We start from the raw sequence: 20058 nt of genomic DNA on the forward strand, positions 1-20058 counted from the left end.
GAAGAAAGGAACTGTAGAAAAGAGTTCAGACTTCTTTTACTAAATGAAAAAGGAAACAATATATGGAACTTCCTTACATTTGGCAACAGCACACTGCAAAAAACAGCAGACTGGTTTCCATGGCTCATTAACCGGGCTATTGCTGTTTCATGAAGATCAATGTATCATTTAATAGAAAGAGGCTTTTCAGCTCTTCAAGATACTATCTGTTGATGGCTACCATGGTATTTATAAGCACATCCATCGGTGTAACAGCAGGAAGCAATTCTCTAGGGGTCAAATTGGGTGGATTCCCCGCATTTAAATGCCATTATGGATGCAGCTTTCTGTATAGGATTAACCACTTAACTCAGTGAATCCTAAACAACATTGGCTATTGTTCATGAAAATTGATGATCTCCAGGGCTTAGCTGTGGGATGGTTGACTTGTTTTCAGTGTCAATTATCTTTTCACAGAATAAGGTTCTTTGTTAACCTCTGACTTGCTGAGCAATGTGAAGGCAGCTACTATGCTTCACGATTCTTTTCTACCCCTGTGATTCAGGCAGCTCTAGAGACTGAGTCCCATGATTGTCCTATTTCTGGCCAGTCTGAATCTTCAGCTGTCACATGAGCAGTGAGAGCACAGAGCCAGCTTTGATCTCAGCAAACTTGGAAAACAAAAAACAGTGGTTTGGAAGATGAAGGCACAAATGTTGTGCACATAATGCAAAGTGTTTTAACACTTCCAGCCCAATTTTTGGTAATGACTTACAGAGCTAAGACTATTTTCCAAGTCAGTTTATTTGGGGATTTAGTATTCACTGATACTATCTTCTAAAATAATCTAAGTATCTTTCTAATATTGAGTTTCTTCTAGTGAACACACCTTCTGGCGTGAGAGAATCTTGTAAGAGGAGTTTAGAACAGGATTATTGTTCTGGCAGCTGATAGCAACTAGGGAATAACTGTTGCTTAATTTTACACAAAAAAAAGACAAGATGCTGAGTCCCGGCATGGATAAGTGCTCTTGAACACAAGCTACACATTTGAGCTACTTATCATTCCGTTTCCAATTGCAAAAACTATCAGCAGCCACCTCTTTTCATCCACTCTCCTTTTCAAACTAGCCACTACCTCTTGATCCACCTATTTCTTGTAACCTCCATGTGTTACAGGGGCCAGTGTTACACTGACTTCCAGCCCAACAACTTGGCTGTGTTCCCGGTGCCATCCTGACAGTCCAGCAGGCAACTGTGATCTTCCCCAGTCTACTACCCTTGTAGTGCTTCCTCTCAAGTACACTGTGTGAGAAATGGGAGGGCAGGTGCTCTCTATCACTGAATACTAAAATTAAGTTCTTAGGCTCTGGCAGAAGACATCCAAGTTGCCATCTCAGCAGGACTGGTCAATGTGTATGCAGGGGTCTCGTTTCCATTATTTAGCACTTGAGTAGTTTTCTAGTGCACACAACTGCGGCATGCTTTTTTTGCTTTGCTTTACTTCGGTGCATTTCTTATTTACAGTTCTCAGAACACTTCATAAACACAACATAAATCATTGCTCTCTACAACTACCTGAAAGGAGTTGGCCTCTTCTCCCAGCTAACAGCAATATGACAAGAGGCAATGGCCATAAGTTGTATCAGGAGATGGTCGGGCTGAGTGTCAGGAACAACTTCTCAGAAGGAGTGGTGTTGCAGTGGCACAGGCTGCCCAGGGGGGTGGTGGAGTCACCATCCCTCAAAGTGTTCAAGAACCGTGTGGATGTGGCACAGAGGGACACGGGTTAGTGGGCACGGTGGGGAGCTGTTGGCAGTTGAACTGGATGATCTTATAAGTCTTTTCTAACCTTAACAATTCTATGATAAACTACAAAACTAATACACTTTCTCCCAGGCAGTAGAGACAGCGACATTAACTGAGAAGATGTTCAGAAAAACTTTATAGGATGAAATCTCTAGTCAATTAACTGTGCAGCTCACCCTGCTCAGAGGGCACTGCCCCTGTCTTCCCTGAGCTTACAACTTGTCCTCCTCCGTGGAGCAGTCTTGCTGTTCTTGGAAGCTCTTGTCCCCACAGCCAGGCTTCTCTCACACTGGAGATGCTAGAAAAAATCTTGCAAGAACCTCAGAGTCTAAAAGCCATCCTGGTCCAAACTCTTCTCAGCAGTAGCTTAAAAGCAGCCACTGACTTTGCAGTGAATTGGTTGACAAGAACTAAGACAAACTGTAGTGTTATCGCTCTCCACAGATGAAACAGCATTGGTCTGAGTTGAAAATAATTTGTGGTGGGAATACCATGCTGAATTCCCCAGCTAGATCTGCCAAAGGGTGCAATTGGAAGCAGGGAAGTTATAGCTTAAAGTTCACTTTGACTAAACCAAAAATATTTAAAATGCAACTGTTCTGATCTATGGAAAAGTTCCCAAATATATTAATTACAGTTTATTAGCTTTTCCATAACAATTCAAGCAAGTTCTTTCAGACTGTCTACACTGAGTCATTGTTTGGAAATAAATATTTTGGATCTAACCCTAAATGAGAAATTATTTCATATTTAGTAATACAGACTCAGTTTTCAACTTTCTCTGCATGCAGGCATGCGGAACAAAAAAAGCAGTTGAAAATTCTGGCCTTTCTTTCAAGTCTGCCCAGACTCAGGCTGCTTTTAAAGGAGAGACAGCAGTTAGGTTCTGGGTTGCCCTTCCCCCAGTGCCAAGAAGTAAACAAGTATGTTTAAGGCAACGTAAACTAATTAGATACCTAATCCTACGTTTGTCTGCATCCAGTACTGCTATGATGTGGCTGAGAAAGATGAGAAGGACCAGCAGGAAATGGACAGAGGGAAAGAGAACATTAATTTGCAGAAATAGGAGGCAATATAATGCTCTAGGTATTAACTTTACACAAACTATGATCATACCTCTCAATCCAGTAATGCTCTAAAATAGCACACATCTTCAAAAGGAGGGGAAAGATCCTACCTTAAAAAGAGTTGTTGCTTTTTCATTACCTCCGTAAAAAAGCTCAGAGATAATTTAATAAAAAAGTAGCAGCTTCTTAATTACTGTATCAAGTTTGTGAGCAAACCATCAAGCAGTAAAGTCCTGACTGACTCCATGCCTCAGCCTGGGTGCAGGAGGGGAATGCAGCAGCACATTTGCCCTGAAACACAAGACATGAGCTGCATCAGGGAGCAGCCCCTTCTCAACTGATCCTCTCCAGAGCTGAAGATGCTGTTACCGAGCAACTCTGCAGCACTGCTGGCTTTCCTAAAATAACATCTAATTACAACCTGTGTGAGCATCACAAGACTTGGCCAAATAAGAACCAGGTCCAGCAGCCTGAAGTGTGAAAGAGTTTGCTAATGTCAGTAACGTTTCCTGCAATTTCCACTTCAGAATGCTGAACATGCAGCGTCTGTTTGTAGTGATAATTAACAGGAGGTGGTGGTAAACTTGCATTCAAAAGGAAGAATGAATTATCTGACAAATACTGAAAAAAAAAGCAAGTGATGAGAAATCATGAAGTTATGAATTACTGAGAAAATATTGTTTTCTTATTTGCCATACGGTGTCAGTACTTCCAGGATTCCCATTGTCAAGCATTTCTCCCAGCTAGGAGAGCACATCATTCACTTTTGAAAAAAGAGAAAAGAAAGAAATCAGTGGACAACAACTGATTTCAGTAGGAGAGATTCTAAGAAGAGCTATGAACCATTAGAACGGCATGCAACTCTGAATCAGCGCATGGAGGGAAGCAGTGTTAGGCAAACAGGATTCAACTGACCCACGCTGGTGACAGCCTTCAGTATTTTCTCACAGGTAATAACTAGTTGCAGAAAAGAAGCCTGAGGCTTTCAACGAATGGCTCACCTTACCGTGATGAAATGCCCCACCCTGCACCAATTATTACTATTATACCAGTAACAACGAAATAAAAAGTAACAGCTGTTATACTTTGCTGTCCTGCCAAGTCTGGCATTTTGTTTGATATGGAACAAAGAAAAAGGCATAATTAATTTAAAATTGATCTTTGCTTCGGAAACCTTCTGGCATTAGAATGAGAAAAATACAAGTTACTACAAGTTGTGAAAACAACTCTGTGTTTCCAGTTTTCTGGTTTCCAGTGTTTGCACTCGACACAGCGTCTGTGTTTGTGATGAAGGTTAAAACAGGAATTTGCTCATACTTTAATGTCATGTGATATCCCCCATTTGGACTGTGACTATGATTACCTCCATAGTTTTCTCTCCTGTCTTCTACCATCTTCGCCTGTTATTTATATGGGTTTTCGTATGGCCACTGTAAGAGGTCAGTGTTTTAAAAACCAGTAACTATCAGCAAGTGGTCTCAAAAGCAGGTGAGGCACTGCTTACTAGTTCTAGGTTTCAAACAATATGTTTGATTCTGTTCCACACTAAGTAAAATATGAAAGCAGAAGGTCATGCTTGGCCAGCTGTTTGGTGCTCAACCAGACAGTGCTCATCTTCACACACTCGAGGGCTCTCATGACAGCCTGCCAGGAGCCAGAGGGAGCCCTGAGTCCAGGTGAACTGAAAGGAACTTCAGCCGGCTACCTTTGTGTTTAACAGGGATGTGTTGCTGTGGAAATTACAAGCAAACTACAGATTCTGGCGTGTAATGGCCTAGCCAGACCAAAACAGAAACATGTGATGCAAGGGACAGTGCTGTATGCTGGGACCTCATTGCTTTATAAACAGCTACAACATTCTGCAAAACAGCAGTTTTTCTACAGAATGCCCTTTCTTCAGCTCTGTTTATGATGCCTTTATATAATGTGTAACTCTGCTCTTTGTTTTTATATGGCTGTAAAGGTGTTTCTTCAAGTCAGAAGGCCCCATTGTTTCTAGCTCCTGGTCTCCCTAATGCTGCTAATCCCATATTAACAGCCTACTGACACAGAAGAGACCACAGAAAGGACTGACTGCCAGCGCCCCTAGCTCTGTGACCCCATGCTGGTCAGATCTGGATTAATACTTGAGGCGATTTACCCCAGGAGGCCTTGTTACAGGTGCCTGTAACTCTAAACTCTCCTTGAACTGCTTGGGGGAGAGGAAGAGGGCAACCTGTACATTCACAGCTGGTGAAGACACAAACAAAGCCCTTCTGTACCTCATCCCCTTTCTTTTCCTCTATAAAATCGGGGTGACTGCAACCAAAAACCCTAGATTTCGGAGCAGAGGCAAGGAGCCAGGCTTCAGCACCCCACCCACAGAGCAAAATCCACGGTGAAGTCCTTCCTCTCCTACCACCTGTCGCTGACAGCAGATCTGCTTGAATTTAGCTTTTCTGGTTACTAGAGATTGTTATCCAGGAAGCAAGATGCAGCCAAACACATTGACTTCCTCTAGTATTTCTGCAGTGATATCGCACAGCTGCATTGGAGAATCCAAGTACAAGAATGGCTCTTACAGCCTTAAAAACAGTTCACATAATTTGCACTTAGTGAAGGCTGGAAAAACAGCATCATTCTTGTTTGGCACTGAGCTCCAAGTGATAGCTCAGTGTACTGTTCTAAACTGCCACATGCATCTCTCCATGGCCAGGCACAGCTCCTGCATTTGCAACCAGCCGAGGGGTCACAGACCTGGGCTGGGGGTTCAGCATTCCTCGTCTCTTCTGGGATGGTTCTGTGGCAAAACGATTTCATTTGGCTTGTTAACCAACTGCCAGTGGTACAGGTAATTGCACTCAGTTACTGTTTGCGGGCCAGGGACCTGTCAGTTTGGCCTTCAAGGCACCACACTGTCCCCTCTAGGAAGAGCGGTGAAGTACAAAAACATACCATACCTTACACAGACAGTACGTTGACCCATAATAATTATTATTATTACACAGCTGCTTTTTTCTTAGCTTCTTAACCAACAGCCCCACAACTCACACAGCCGTGCTGCTCAGTGCATCTCTCACCTCTTCCCTGCCCTTCTCTGCTTCCAAACAACACTGTTGTTGCTGCCCACATGCCTTTCCATAGTCCTTTATTAATAAAGAGCATCTGCAAGGAAGCAGGATCTGACTCACCCCACAGCACAGCTGCCCCTGCTGCTGTTTTCCCACCTGAAACAACAATTCCCTTTCCAAAGTCCCTTCCATCGCCACAGCAGCCAGCTCCACTGTCACCCAGGCAGCATGCACCCTCCTTCTAAGGAACAGAATATTGTTAGCTGCTCTCTCCAGGAGATGCTTTTGAACAAAATCTTTGCATAACGCACACTCACCTCTTTCTCATGCTGTCTCGCTCCTTTTCAGAATCTCAGTGAGGAGCATTCAGTGAGTGCGAGGCTTTTTCAAAATTGATTCCTTATCCATATTTGGGAATTTGTGCTGGGCACTGGCTGGTACAAGCCGGAGTCTTCCCACAGTGCACTTTGGGACTTGTAGTTCCCAAAAAGGAATGTTGTTTTCCCAATTGCAAGAGCCAAGCAACAGTAAAAGAAATCCAAAAAGCTTTTATCTCTGCCTTTGCTTAGCTGCTGGGCCCTGCATTCTGTGCTGTCTCTGTGCTGTGCCTCTGACTTAACAGGCTGAACACGTGTGGGGCCCCTTCCACAGCCTGCAGCACAGCACACAAACCAGCATGCTCTGCCAAAGGTGCTGCCGTGGGTGCTTGTCCTGAACAGACAAGGGCTGTCCTGCTGCCTGCAAGCAGCATCTTGGGGAGCTAGGAGCAGGCACAATGAGATTCCCCACACCTTCTTCTGGCAAAGAAGCTCCCTTTTTAAACTCATGCTTCATTCTTCAATGCTTTTTTAGTACATGTGATTTTTTAATTACTAGTGGACCACTAAAGCAGTGTAATAAATCCCACCTCTCCTGTAGAGATTCATTTAATGAAGAATGTTTCCAGAGTGCAATAGTTATTTAGCAATTAGGACACCCTACTGTTTCCGAATATCAGCTAAAGAAGAATGTGGCACATTTTATAACGCTGCTGCGCAGAACCAGTGGAGATGCTGTTACTGTTACCCAACTCCATTTCATAGCTTAAGCCGCCTGAAGCAGCAGGCTCTCTGGCTGGAGATCTCAGGGGAACATACTCTGATAAGAGAAAGGCGTGTGCCCACCCCACTAGCAAACTGCCTCAGCCGCGAGCGAAGAACGCTCTGCCTCCCTGCCACCCCAAAGCCCTCCTCCCGCTGGCAAGGAAAACCAATGGACTACAGCTGTGCTGGCTCACTTCACAGTAACCTCCTTCGGCACTTGGAAACCGAGCTGGGCAGGCCGACATGCTTGTGGATGGTGACACCTGGTGGTCCCGAGGGGAAAGGCAATGCCTGTCGCCGGGCCCTGACTCCCCTGCGAGGTGTGAGGCTCGGTTCTGCCTAGGCTGCCAGAGTGGGAAAGGTTTCTCCTAGTGAAAAGCTAAGGGTTTAACTTCAGCTAGTCAAACTCTCTTCGCTTGGAAAGCTGCACGGAGGGAAAGGATCTGGGTTCAGTTTCAACTCGAAACCTCACTACGAGAAATACTTCAAAGCCCTGGAAATTGTCCAGAGGAGGGCAATGGAGCTGTGAAGGGTCTGTAGCACAAGTCTTATGAGGAATGGCTAAAGGAGCTCTGGTTGTTCAGTCTGAAGGAAGTTCAGGGGAGACCTTATCAGTCTCTACAACTGCCTGAAAGGAGGCTGTGGAGAGGTAGGGGTCATCCCCTTCTCTGAGTTTAGGCCATTCCCTCTTGTCCGATTGCTGTTAAGTTGCACAGGAGGGAGGTTCAGGTTGGGCATTAAGAAAAATTCCTTCTGAGGAGTGGTGCTGCAGTGGCACAGGCTGCCCAGGGAAGTGGTGGAATCGCCATTCCTCATGGTGTTCCACAACCATGTGGATGTGGCACACAGGGACGAGGTCAGTGGGCATGGGGGGGGGAGGGAAATGGATGGCTGGCAGTCGGACTGGATGATCTTAGTGGTCCTTTCCAACCTTAGTGATTCTGTGATCCTATGAATGAGTGCTACTGAGGCAAAAACAGAGACATCTCTTCATCCCGAGAAAAAGCTTTGTCTCACGCAGGTAGAAGGCATTGCTGGGCAACACGGATCTCCACGGTGCCGCTGAGCCAACGGCTCTCAAAATCCTCACACAGCTCCGTGCCCAGATTTCATCAGAAACCAGCCGATACTGCAACGCAAAGCAGGCTTTACACAACGGACTGCGGTCGCTGGGAAAGCAAACGTGAATCCTGTCTTCAGCCCTTCAGCCCCAAACCCAGTCCCTTCCAACCCGTCCTGGCACCACAGCGCGGCTCCTCAGAACGGGGAGAGCCCGTTTTTAACCGACTCGTCCGCACCCGCAGTACGGTCGGACTACGTTTCCCAGCGGGCGGCGGGTCGGAGAACGTGTGGGCCGGGGGCGGCCCTTCCGCTGTCGTCAGGCGGTGGCAGAGGGGATCCCTTACGGCTTCCCGGTGGGAGAGGGCGGCGCGGGCAGGCAATGGCGGCGCCGGAGCCGGAGCCGGGCGGGCAGCAGGCGGCGGGACTCGGGCCGGGCGGCGACAGCCCTCCCGCCAGCCCTCCAGCGGCCGCCGTGGGCGATGGGCCGTTGGCCTGGTCCCCGGCTTCGGCCCAGGCGGCCTCGCTGCTGGAGGAGGCGGCGGAGCTGCTGGTGTTACAGCGGGACTTCGCCGCCGCCCTGGAGCGCTGTGAGGCGGGCTGCGGCAGCCTGGGCCCCGCGCCCGGCCCCGACAGGTACGAGCCGAGCGGGCTCCGTGCGGTCGTTGTGCCGCTTGCGGGTGCCGGCAGTGCTTGCTCCTAAAGAGGGGCTGCGTGCATGCACCTGCCCGGGTGTGCTGAATTGCCGTTGTTTGGGCGGGGGGGAGGAGGGAAAGTAAGGGCAAATTCAGAGAACTACGAAGCACTTCAGCAGGGCTGTAGCTCAGAGGTGGATAATGCGGTTCTAAGAAGCGCTTAGGTAGGTGTGTTTTTTGTTAGCAGTTGTGCGGAAGTGAAGTGCTCCCTTTGCGTGGTGGGCATTCAGGCTCTGGCTGAGATGAACCGATGGAGAGAAGTTCTGCCCTGGGTGCTGCAGTACTACCATCGCCCTGAGCAGCTGCCTCCAAAAATCCTGGAGCTGTGGTGAGTGTGGGCTGCCGTGCGCAGAGAGCCGGCGTTGGTTAGATTTAATAGCAGGTGAGACTTGAATAATTTCTGGTATTCTCGCTTTGTGTGCCGTGAAGGATGAAGGTGGAGCTTGGGGCAGGCCTGTGCTCAGAAAGAAAAATAAATAAAAAGAAAGGCAGTGATTATTTGGACAGCTTTAAGGGGATAAAGTACAAAACTCTAAGGGAAAGTTGTTCCTCTGGGAAATCTATGTACCTCAGGTGTAAACCTTGGCATGTGTCTTTGTGGGAAGTGCCAGCTGTCTCAAATTCTACGGAGTTATTGCCTTCTAATTTTTCTTTCCTGTTTTGCAGTATCCTGTTATACGGCAAAGTGAGAGAGCCCCAGCTGATGCTGGAGGTTGGCAGTAGCTGGCTGAGGGACCAAACCAATAAGAGCCTGTCTGAGTATGTCTCATTGCTGGAGCTGTATCTGCTGCACGTGCTGCTTCCACTTGGCCGGTTTGAGGGGGCAGAAGAGCTTGTGTACAGCTGTGATGTTCTTGACAGTGAGCAGAAGCTGGCATTTGTTGAGACCATTTGTGAAAAGCGATGTCAGTGGACTCAACAGGAAGAAGTGCACTCAGCTCATGATGAGCAAGAGGATAAAGCAACAGAGACTGTTTTGGGTAGGCTTTCCCTCTGTTGTTTGTATTCCTCTCTCAGATTTCAGGGTTTAAAGGTACACGTATATTAAAGATTACCATCTAGACTGTAATTGGTCATCAACATCCATGCATTCTGTGACATTAACCTATGAATTGTCTGCTCTCTTTACTGTGATGTGTGATAGTCCATTCCAGAAAGTCTGCTTATGCTATAGTGCTGTTGATGACATAGCTTTCACAAGCACTTAGGGCTTTCCAGTGTGTGTGTGGACAGCAAACTGTCACTGGTACATAAAGAGAGCGGAAGCATGTTCCAAAAATGAAAGCTGTTCGCAAGCCCAGTGATCACTGAAGCTCTCTCAGTTGTTGATGTCTGAAACCAGATTGAGACCAGTGGCTCAGAAAGGAAGCAGTGCTTTATCTTACCAGTCATGCCCTTAATTTTCTTAATTTCCTTAAATGAGTTGATGGCTTCAGTTCATACGGTTGTGCATTGACATCTGGCTTTAACAGATTGCAGAACTACCTGACCAATTGTGTTCATGCATTACTTACAAGGAGTAGCAAGTATTAAGTCTGTATTAATACTAGTGTTAGGCCTTACCAGCCTTAAGGAAGTCATGCTGGGTATCACAGAAGGAGATCGTGATTTGTTTGCTGACAATTATAAAGAATGCTTGTTGCTTCTGTGTGTTCTCTACTTCTTCTGTGTTAGCAGTCAAGCCCGTGTAGAAGCAGCCACATCTGGCATTCAAAGATCTGCTTCTCCAGCACTGTAAATCACTTTGTCTCCCAGGAGAGAAGCAGGCATTACTGTGGTATAAATTCGTATGTAAAAGGAGTGTAACAAATAGTATTATGAAATGCTATTCTTTCTCTGTTCTCTATGTAGAAACAACAACAAAAAGACCACAATCAACCAAAACAGAACATGAAAAACACTTGTAATCAAGCTAACAACAGTATTTATATTAATTTCTTAGTGTCTGTGTGATTATTTTAATGTTTTTTACTTTGCCCCAACAGCTTTTCTGATCTGTGTTCCAGGTGCTCTGTCCCAAAAGCTCTTGACCATGCTGACTTTGCTACGAAGAACACTAAGGTCCATGTCAAGCCACTTCTATTTACTTCCTTATAAAAAGATGCTCTTGGCTACTTTTCTGCTGTACCTGGTAGTGGTGAGATTAGACCCAGGTAGAGTGTTAAGTATTAAGCTCTCTTTTTTTAATATATTGAATTGTGGCTATAGAGAAGAAAACTGCTGTTTTGTAATAGATTAGATCTGTATAAATGTTTTGTCTTCAGGAGAGGCAAAAGTTGTGTAGCTAGGAACCTATCAGTGGAGCTTGTTTCAAATATTTTCAGTTGCAATCCATGTAGAAAGATGTAGCTCTACAAAAGCCAGTTTTCTGCAAACAGTGATTTCATCGTCAGTTCTTTCCAACAGACAAAGTGCTGACAGAGAGAGGCAGGCTGGGATTCCTAGATGCAGCTTCTGCCTCAGTGACTTTGAGGTGCTACAAGGTGAATGCCTCTTAGAAGAGCAACTGTAATTTAGGGCTGACCTGTCAGGGAAGCAGAGAGTTGCGCAGGGCAGCACTGTGGTCGTGCTTCTGATTTTCTTATACTGAGGTCTTATAAGTGATGCCTGATGCTGTCATAGAATCACTAAGGTTGGAAAAGACCTCCAAGATCATCTGCTCGACCATCTACCTACCACCAATATTTGCCCACTAAACCATGTCCCTTAGTACAATGTCTCCATGTTTCATGAACACCTGCAGGGATGCTGACTCAACCACCTCCCTGGGCAGCCTGTTCCAGTGCCTGACCACTGAAGAACTGGCTGGTTGTATGACACAGAGGTGGCTACTAGGCTGTGGAGGGATTGGATGTTTTTTGTACCTGGAGACATCCCTTCTGCTGGGTGGCAGGTGCTCCATAGCTATACTGCAAATAACGTGTTGGAAAATACTGAAAAAATCTTGCTAGATAAGGGAGCAGTGCCTTGGGTGAGAGCCTGAGTACTGAACAGGAGGAAAATAAGACACCTTGGTTTCCATTAACTGTAGCTGAGTTAGTTCTTTCTTGATATGTTTGGTCTGTTTCAAAGGGTAGAACTATCTTTGTTTTGCTCTGCAGCTTCTCCTACATCCCTGCCGTTCATTTGCAAACTGGTGCAGCTCTTCCGACAGGCTTGGGCAGCTGTGTTGTCTCCAATCCACAGGCCTCCAATTCAAGACTAAATGTCTTCTGCCTCTGCTCCTGTGTCAGCTTGTCTCGAGGACTTTATGAAGTTCTTCAAAGACTGTTGAAATCGGTGTCCTAGTGGAGATGACCACCTGTGATCTCCTGTACAGTGGTCCTCTCCTTTCTTCAGACAGGAAATGATGGTGTGTGACTTTTGAAGCCATGCCAAGTCTTCCTAACATTGCCTTGGCTATTCAGCACCATTCTGTCCAGCACTGGAGTAAAGCCACTCCTTCTGTAATCTACAGCTGATTAAGATCCTCCTTTTGAAACACTTTGCTTTGGGTTGGCTCTTGAGTGAGAGTTATGTAGACAGTTACGAAGTACGATGCCTGTTGGGAAGATGGTTCCATCCTTGCAATTACCATGCAGTTCCCTGAACAACTGAAACAGCATTCTTAGAAGCAGGAATGTTAAAGGCAGCAGAGGATCAATACTTAGAGGGAATATTCTGTTTTGTCTCAAGACATCTCAAATCCCAGTTCCTCTAGCATGGGGCTGAGGACAAGTACATGGGAGAAAAACACTGCAGGAAACAAAGCCTGTTGTCTTTTGAGCACCGTGGCTTCTCTTGTGACTGATGCCCCCTCATACAGGGGCTCTCGATTTTAATCATATCTATGGCAGAAAGCCAAGGTGGTGTGCTGCAAATACAGCTGTGCTGCACCTACAGTTCTTAAATGCATATTACAGTACCTTGCACTTGCCTGGCCCATAGTAATCTATAGGCGCCCGTGCCAGTGGGAATGAATTTTCCTTTAAATTATGTTCCATATTGTTTAGTTGAACCACTGAGGATGTTGCATTGTTTTACTCTTTCCCTCCCTCTTTACGGACCTCTTCCCTACCTATTACTCTTTACCTACCTTTATGAAGATGTCAGAAAGTCCCATTAGGTCTAGAAACCTTCCTCCTATGCCCATGAAGTCCTGATTTACACAGTAACCATTCAGCAATGCTCTATCATTCAGAACAAACAAATCTTTGATAGAAGCTCTGAGATCCCCACAAATGTGGCAAGAAAGTTACTGCCTTTACAGAAGGTCTTACAAGGCTGGCGCTGTTTCTGATCACCTGGGGCAGAGACTGGAGGTCTGCAGGAGAATAATTAATTCCCATAGATTGACAGCGAGTAAGTGCCAAGGGAGAGAGCACTATTTCAAGATTGCTTCTACAGGAGCAAGCTGCACGTGTCCTGGAGAGAACAAGTGTCAACGGTTTACGGGCTGGTTCGGCCCGGTTCCATGATGAGCGGGGCGGAGGGATCCGCAGATCCGCACCTCCGGAAAAAAAGGAAACAGGGGACCCCAAAATAATTAAAACAGTGGCACCGATCTGAGGAGAAACAAACTAATTTACTAAGTATATTATGGGAATGCAAGATAACACACTATAATACAATATAATCAGAATTGAAGCTAATAAATATAATGAGAGAGAATGTCCGAAAGGTGGATAGGCCTCACCACAACGCTGAGGTGAGATGCGCAGTCCAGTTGAGCAGCAGGGAGACGGGAGCAGCACCCACAACGAAGGGCAGGTGAGAAAAGAGCAATCAGGTGGCCTTGCCAGGAGTTAAACCTCCTCTCCCTGACCGCAAGGTCTCCTGGGGAATGTAGTTCTTCTTCTCTTCAGGGCAGGTACCCAGGACTTGAGCATTGACAGTTAAAGTCCCAGTGCCCCACATGATGTTATGATGTGGAATACCGAAAGCCAAAAATCACAAAACCATGACAACAAGTCAGAGCCATGTGGCGAATGTAGCCAGCTATCCCAGCATCTGTGCCAGATGATTCAGGCTGACCAGCGTCACCCAAAACTACAGAAACGAAGCCGCCTTTCTGGTGGCCAATTTCTATCCAACACACCAAGCTTGTGTAAAGTAGCCGATATAGGTCCCACTGCAGTGTCTTACCATGATAGCCTCCTCTGAAGTGATCATTTGTTTCTAGCAATAGCTCTACACAGATAGTGGCTATTTTTGTCTTCTTTACAAGGATAGCAGCCTGTTCGTGCGCTCTGTCACTTTGCAGCCTACCAGACCACTGGTAAAGTCTGTGTCTTTATTGCTAGAAGTCTTGTTCTGTCTAGATTGTTCTAGAGTTATCCTGATAGAGAAATACTCCGGTGTTACTGTGAGATAAAGTGGGGCACCCATGAATGCAGAAAGCAGTCATCACCTTACCTAGTTCTCTCAGGTAAACAAAAGATTAAAACCACAAGACATTCCTATCCTCTCTCCCCTGGAATTTTTGTCTCCAGCTGGATTTTACACCAGGACAAGTAGCACATCATGCTTCACCAAATTAAAAATATATATTTATCATATGCTGTGTATACAGGGAGGAGCAGTTCTTGATACTGCTAGATGATTTATGTAATCTGTCAGTGTAGGTATGCTTCCCTACAGCCAGCCCTTGATGAAAAGCCAGGTAGAATCCAACACAGAGGGGCTGGCTGGAGTTGAGTTCCTCCAGAAAGGTGACTGGGTTGCATCTACTGGCCTCCTAGTTGCAAGACCTTGCTCTAAATTAAACCAGTTTATGAAACAATAAATTTCCCATCAAAGTCAGGCTCAATTCTAAACAATACATGATCATTCAGCTAACAACCTCTTTTTTAATCTCAATTTCTGTTAACACTTCCAGTTAAACCACAGAGCTGCATTTTGGGGACTGGGTTCAGTGGGTAGACCATCTGCTATGTGTAGAGCTCTGTTAAATATCACAGCCATTCATTTACTAAAACTCTATTTGATTTTATTGGTAAGTTAGCAATCTCTGCTTTTGGGTACTACTGATATTGGATTTGAATTGTGTTTAGCACTCCATGAGAGGGGTGAAGGCGGAAACAACCAATCTTTCTTTTTTTGCAGTGACTACTAAACCTGCAATATTAAATTTTCACAATAAAATGACTACTTATTTACCTCTTTGTAGAGTTGCTTATTTGTGCTGTGATGAAGTGTATCAAAGCTTTAGTATTTAATGCATTGATGCCGTAGAGCCTCAGAACAGTTTCTGGAAATGTTTCATACGTGTCCTCATTGTACAAGTATCCTGGAATTAGGTAGCAGACTTGCTAGTTAAGTAGAGTCTGACAGGCCTGCATTTTCATAGGAGTTCAGAAAGTGATAATTACTTTCTGTGAAAGATGCAATATATGTGTGTATATGTATATATGTTTAAAATATATTGAAGTGTTTCTGTGTACTTTGGGATGGCTAAGATCAGAACTACTGAGAATAAATTACCTGGTACTTGTCTTGATCTGTTTTTCTCCGCATTGTTAATGTATCGTGGAGGGAAAAGATGCAGTTGTGTTAATTCTATTGGAATCCTACCATTTAAGGCTTGTTCAGAGAGAATGTGTGTGCCTGTCACATGCATGCAAACTTCATGCTGATATGTCCTGATGTAACAGCAAATGTTCTGCTTTTTTTGTTCCGGCATCCTCTAAGTGGATGCACAGAACTTGTGTTAGCCCATAGTGTAGGCAGGTGGAGGACTGAAGAACAGTTGTCTATAACCAGCTGAAGGGGTGTTGCAAAGAAAAGGAGGAAAGAAGATAATCCCATGTACTTTGCCCACAGATGACCAAACAGTTGGTTAGGTGGAATTCCTCATAGTTCAACCTGCTCCCCAACTCATTTCCATTGAGCAACTTGACTGTAAATGAAATGTGGATGTAGAGCTTTTGTTGTCACCAGGACAAAATGTGAAAATAATGCCACCTTTTGGAAGGACTAAGAAATTCAGAAGTGATAAAAAATCTTAAAAGATGAGTTATCAGTAGCAGATTCACCAGGTGTAAGTATTTTAATGAAGGAAACAGTTATTGAACAACAGATCTGTTAAATTCTGGTTAGAAATACCAGCTACGATTTAAAAAAAAAACAAACAACCACCATTCAGTAAAGAAAATAAACTGGGAAAATTAGCTTAGGAACAGACTATAGGGCTGGGAGAAAGCTGGCTGTGATGTAACAGGTGGGTGCAGTGGGATGGTTGCCAAGGAGAAACTGACCTCTCCTGCACTGTGACATCACAGGGTCCCAACCAGCACAGTACGAACACCAACTCTCCCTTGCACCAGGTTGCTTGAACAGCAGTAGAAACATCAGTAACCAAAGCTTCTCCTTTCCATCAAGAAAGGAAGCACAGAGGAGGAACCATGGTAACAGACGTATCATTATCTTATTGGATAATGAGCAAGGATTTGGGCCTTTGTTTTTCTGCCTTCTAGGCAAGATATGAGGGACAGGGAGAAGGCTCATGGAAGTATTTTTGTTTCAGATTTGAAACTGCAGCTAAGTGAGGGGGACAGAGATGAATGGTCGTTATCTGTGGTCTTTCCAGGCCATCACCATTCTCTAAATCTTTCAAGCAGCATGAACCAGGGAAGGTCTATAATTTCTGTACTGAGTTTCAAGGAGTTCTCAATTGAGAGGTTGGGTGAATCTTACTAAAGGCTTTCAAACTTTGTTTGAAAATACGTCCTTGAGTAATGACACGTCTCCCTTGTTCTCCCATTTCAGCGCGAGTGCATCTCTGTCCACATTGGCCAAGCTGGAGTTCAAATTGGCAATGCATGCTGGGAACTCTTTTGCCTGGAACACAGCATTCAGCCAGATGGCACCTTCAGTGACCCACCCAGCAGCGATGATTCTTTTGCCACATTTTTCAGAGAGACAAGCATGAGTAAATATGTGCCCCGAGCTATTATGGTGGACTTGGAACCAACTGTAGTAGGTCAGTACAGAATGCATCCTGGAAAACTGAAATGAATTAACTCTTCTCCGTGCTGAAGTTCAGACCACTGAATGGCCCGTGTCTTCACCTTTAGGGATGATCCCAGCATCCAGACAGAACTGACACGTTTAGAGGTTTTAATAGCAAGTATTACTAAAAGATGTGACTCTCAATGAAAAGGTGAAAACTAACTACACTCTGTCATGGATGCTTTAACTGATACTAAAATAAAAGGTTTTCTACTCTCCAAACCCATACTGGTTGAATACAATTTGACTTTCTTAAAGAAAGTATTGTTTTCTTCACATTCACGTGGAAAACAAGAACGTGAATAATGAAGTGGGAGTGTCCTGACAGATGTTTTTCCTGCACGCCTTTTCTCTTCTAATAATTCCCTTGAAGGTTCTGATCAATCTACATCCAATCAGTTGGAAAAGCTGAAATTTTATCACAGCATGGCACAAACCTCATCTACTAAATTAATTTATTTGTACAGCACAACCATTTACACTCAGATAGGAGCCCAATTCTTTGGTCAAAACTGAGATCATCCCAGACACTGCTCATTACCTCTGTACTTGTCATCATCATCCCGCCGCTTACCCCCATGCAGATATTCCATAGCACATGTTTGCCAACATGTGTAAAATGTTCCATTTGTTTTGCAAATGTTATTAACTTTGGTGAACCATCTCTTTTAAGCTTATAATTCTAAGCATACAATTCTTTTTTCCTCTTGTTCAGACGAAGTACGAACCGGCACCTACCGGCAGCTTTTCCACCCAGAACAGCTGATCACTGGAAAAGAAGATGCTGCAAATAATTATGCACGTGGCCACTACACTGTTGGCAAAGACAAACTTGACATGGTCTCAGATCGCATCCGCAAACTGGTACGCAATATTACATTGGAAGCAAGGCCGTTGACGGATGGGAAGTGAAAAAAACGTGCAGTGCTCAGAATAGAGCAACTCAGTTCTTCGATGACCCACCTTAGGTTTCAAATGAGTGAAGACTTAAGTGAAAAATGTCAAATACTGATGTAGCATTGTTACACTGTCAGAAAAAAACCCAACAGTATTATTCTAGTGATACTCCAGCCTGAGATTTACAGGTGACATGAGTTTTTACTGGAAAAACTACCGATGTCTTTGCTGTGCTTTAGCTGTGGGGGTTGCTATTTCTATCTGAGTGAAATTTGAAGATATATTCACTTACTCTTTCTTTTCTTCTGTTGGCTTTCAGGCTGATGCCTGTTCTGGACTGCAGGGATTCCTCATCTTCCACAGCTTTGGAGGGGGCACCGGCTCTGGCTTTACCTCTTTGCTGATGGAGCGCCTCTCTGTGGAATACGGGAAGAAGTCTAAATTAGAATTTGCCATTTACCCAGCTCCTCAGGCCTCCAGTGCCGTGGTGGAACCCTACAATTCTGTACTCACCACTCACACCACTCTGGAACACTCTGACTGTGTCTTCATGGTGGACAATGAGGCCATATATGACATCTGCCACCGAAACCTAGACATCGAGCGCCCAACCTACACTAATCTCAATCGCCTGATCAGCCAGATTGTCTCCTCCATCACCGCATCGCTGCGCTTTGATGGTGCCCTCAATGTGGATCTGACAGAATTCCAGACAAACCTGGTGCCCTTCCCACGCATCCACTTCCCCTTGGTGACCTATGCCCCCATCATCTCTTCTGACAGAGCGTATCACGAGCAGCTCTCGGTGGCTGAAATCACCAGCTCCTGCTTTGAGCCCAACAACCAGATGGTGAAGTGTGACCCGCGGCATGGGAAGTACATGGCTTGCTGCATGCTCTATCGTGGAGATGTAGTTCCCAAAGATGTCAACGTAGCAATTGCTGCCATCAAGACCAACAGGTCCCTTCAGTTTGTTGACTGGTGTCCAACAGGCTTCAAGGTGAGAATGCCATGAATTTCTTTTTAAGGGCAAGATCAGTCTAGCTGAAATCTTGTATTTTAAGCTTTAGATCTTGCATGCTTATCACTTGTGAAAATAAGGTACTAAAGAAAGCCGTGATGGTATAAATTGAGCCCCCTTCCTCCCTCAGGCATCCCGTAGACGGACTCCTAAGTGTTTAAACAAATGTGAGTATATGTAGTATTTTTATATTTAGTAACAGGAGAATGTGGACACTCCTAATCTTTAAACTAGAAGAAACTGCATTCTAGAAGAAAGATTAAGGTACAGCTTATGTTCTAAAGGTACCACTGAGAGTGTGCTCCATGAGATTCAAACATACCAGAAGAATAACCCAAAACAGTGTCAACTATATATTGTTGCAAACTGAAACATTTATGCTACATCTCCAAGAATGCCAGTTTTGCCAACAGTGCCAAAACCTTTTTGTTTTTCTTCACTTAGTCTTATTCAGGATATCGAGAGTAGGAATTGATTTGCACCCAAAACAGTACATTGAGTGACTTAAGACTTAACAGAGATTTACTGTTCCGGTCAGGTTCTCTCCTTACCTCCTTTCCTTCTCCTGACCAGTGCTTTACAGCTTTCTTAACCTCAGCTTTTTTCTTAACCTATTGTAACTGTAATGCTATAATATGATGGGGAAGCACAGCAATAACAGCGGGGTGGCACAATCCGAGCCTGCAGCAAATGAAGACAAGCCCAAATGCAGCAGCCAGGGATGCAGAAATAAAGGCAGAAAACTTGCTTATCTTTGGAAGGCCTCAGTTAGGCAGGAATCTCCAGCAAGATGCCCCTAACCCACTGCCAACCCTTAAATGAGATCTGGGAAGGGATGGATCCTGGCTCTACACACTCTGGTCACTCAGGTACACTACATGCACCCGATCTCCCCTGGGTTGGCCCTGCCTTCCCACCAGCTGCTCAATCACTGTTTCAGGCCAGGAATTAGCATTTCCACTACTAATAGAAGCCTATTTGTGTAACTCTTTTCACGGAACCATTTTATCTGCTCTTTGCAGGTTGGGATCAACTATCAGCCACCTATACCTACACCTGGGGGAGACCTAGCCCAGGTTCAGCGAGCAGTCTGCATGCTCAGCAACACCACAGCTATTGCAGAGGCCTGGGCAAGGCTTGACCACAAGTTTGATCTTATGTATGCCAAGAGAGCCTTTGTTCATTGGTATGTAAGTGAAGGCATGGAGGAAGGAGAATTTGCAGAGGCCCGAGAGGACCTGGCTGCCCTGGAGAAGGATTATGAAGAAGTGGGAACTGACTTATTTGAGGATGAAAATGAGGCAAGGGAATCTTAACGTCCACTTTGCCTTTTTTTTCTGTGCATAAAACACTTTGTCTTTCCCTGTGCACGTGATTGTCTCCGTGTCTCTTTATTTCATATAGCTACATT

The 20058-nt window shown here is 45.0% G+C and overlaps 2 protein-coding genes across 2 annotated transcripts; both read left to right on the forward strand.

Moving 5' to 3' along the window:
• The first annotated feature begins 8427 nt into the window (after positions 1-8427).
• Positions 8428-12194, forward strand: PEX26 (peroxisomal biogenesis factor 26). Its single transcript, XM_042837641.1, has 5 exons — positions 8428-8681; positions 8925-9068; positions 9407-9720; positions 10747-10893; positions 11842-12194. Exons 1-5 carry the CDS (start codon positions 8428-8430, stop codon positions 11943-11945), a joined length of 963 nt encoding a protein of 320 aa, XP_042693575.1. The 3' UTR covers positions 11946-12194.
• Positions 12195-16482: 4288 nt separating this feature from the next.
• On the forward strand, positions 16483-20058 carry LOC122170622 (tubulin alpha-2 chain). The gene is made up of 4 exons (XM_042837642.1): positions 16483-16700; positions 17445-17593; positions 17946-18626; positions 19670-20058. The coding sequence occupies exons 1-4, from the start codon at positions 16646-16648 to the stop codon at positions 19961-19963; spliced, it is 1179 nt and encodes a 392-aa protein (XP_042693576.1). The 5' UTR covers positions 16483-16645; the 3' UTR covers positions 19964-20058.

This window comes from Centrocercus urophasianus, unplaced genomic scaffold, assembly GCF_019232065.1.
Source record: "Centrocercus urophasianus isolate 14NV4802_14NV808 unplaced genomic scaffold, USGS_Curo_1.0 seq_73, whole genome shotgun sequence".
Taxonomy (NCBI): domain Eukaryota; kingdom Metazoa; phylum Chordata; class Aves; order Galliformes; family Phasianidae; genus Centrocercus; species Centrocercus urophasianus.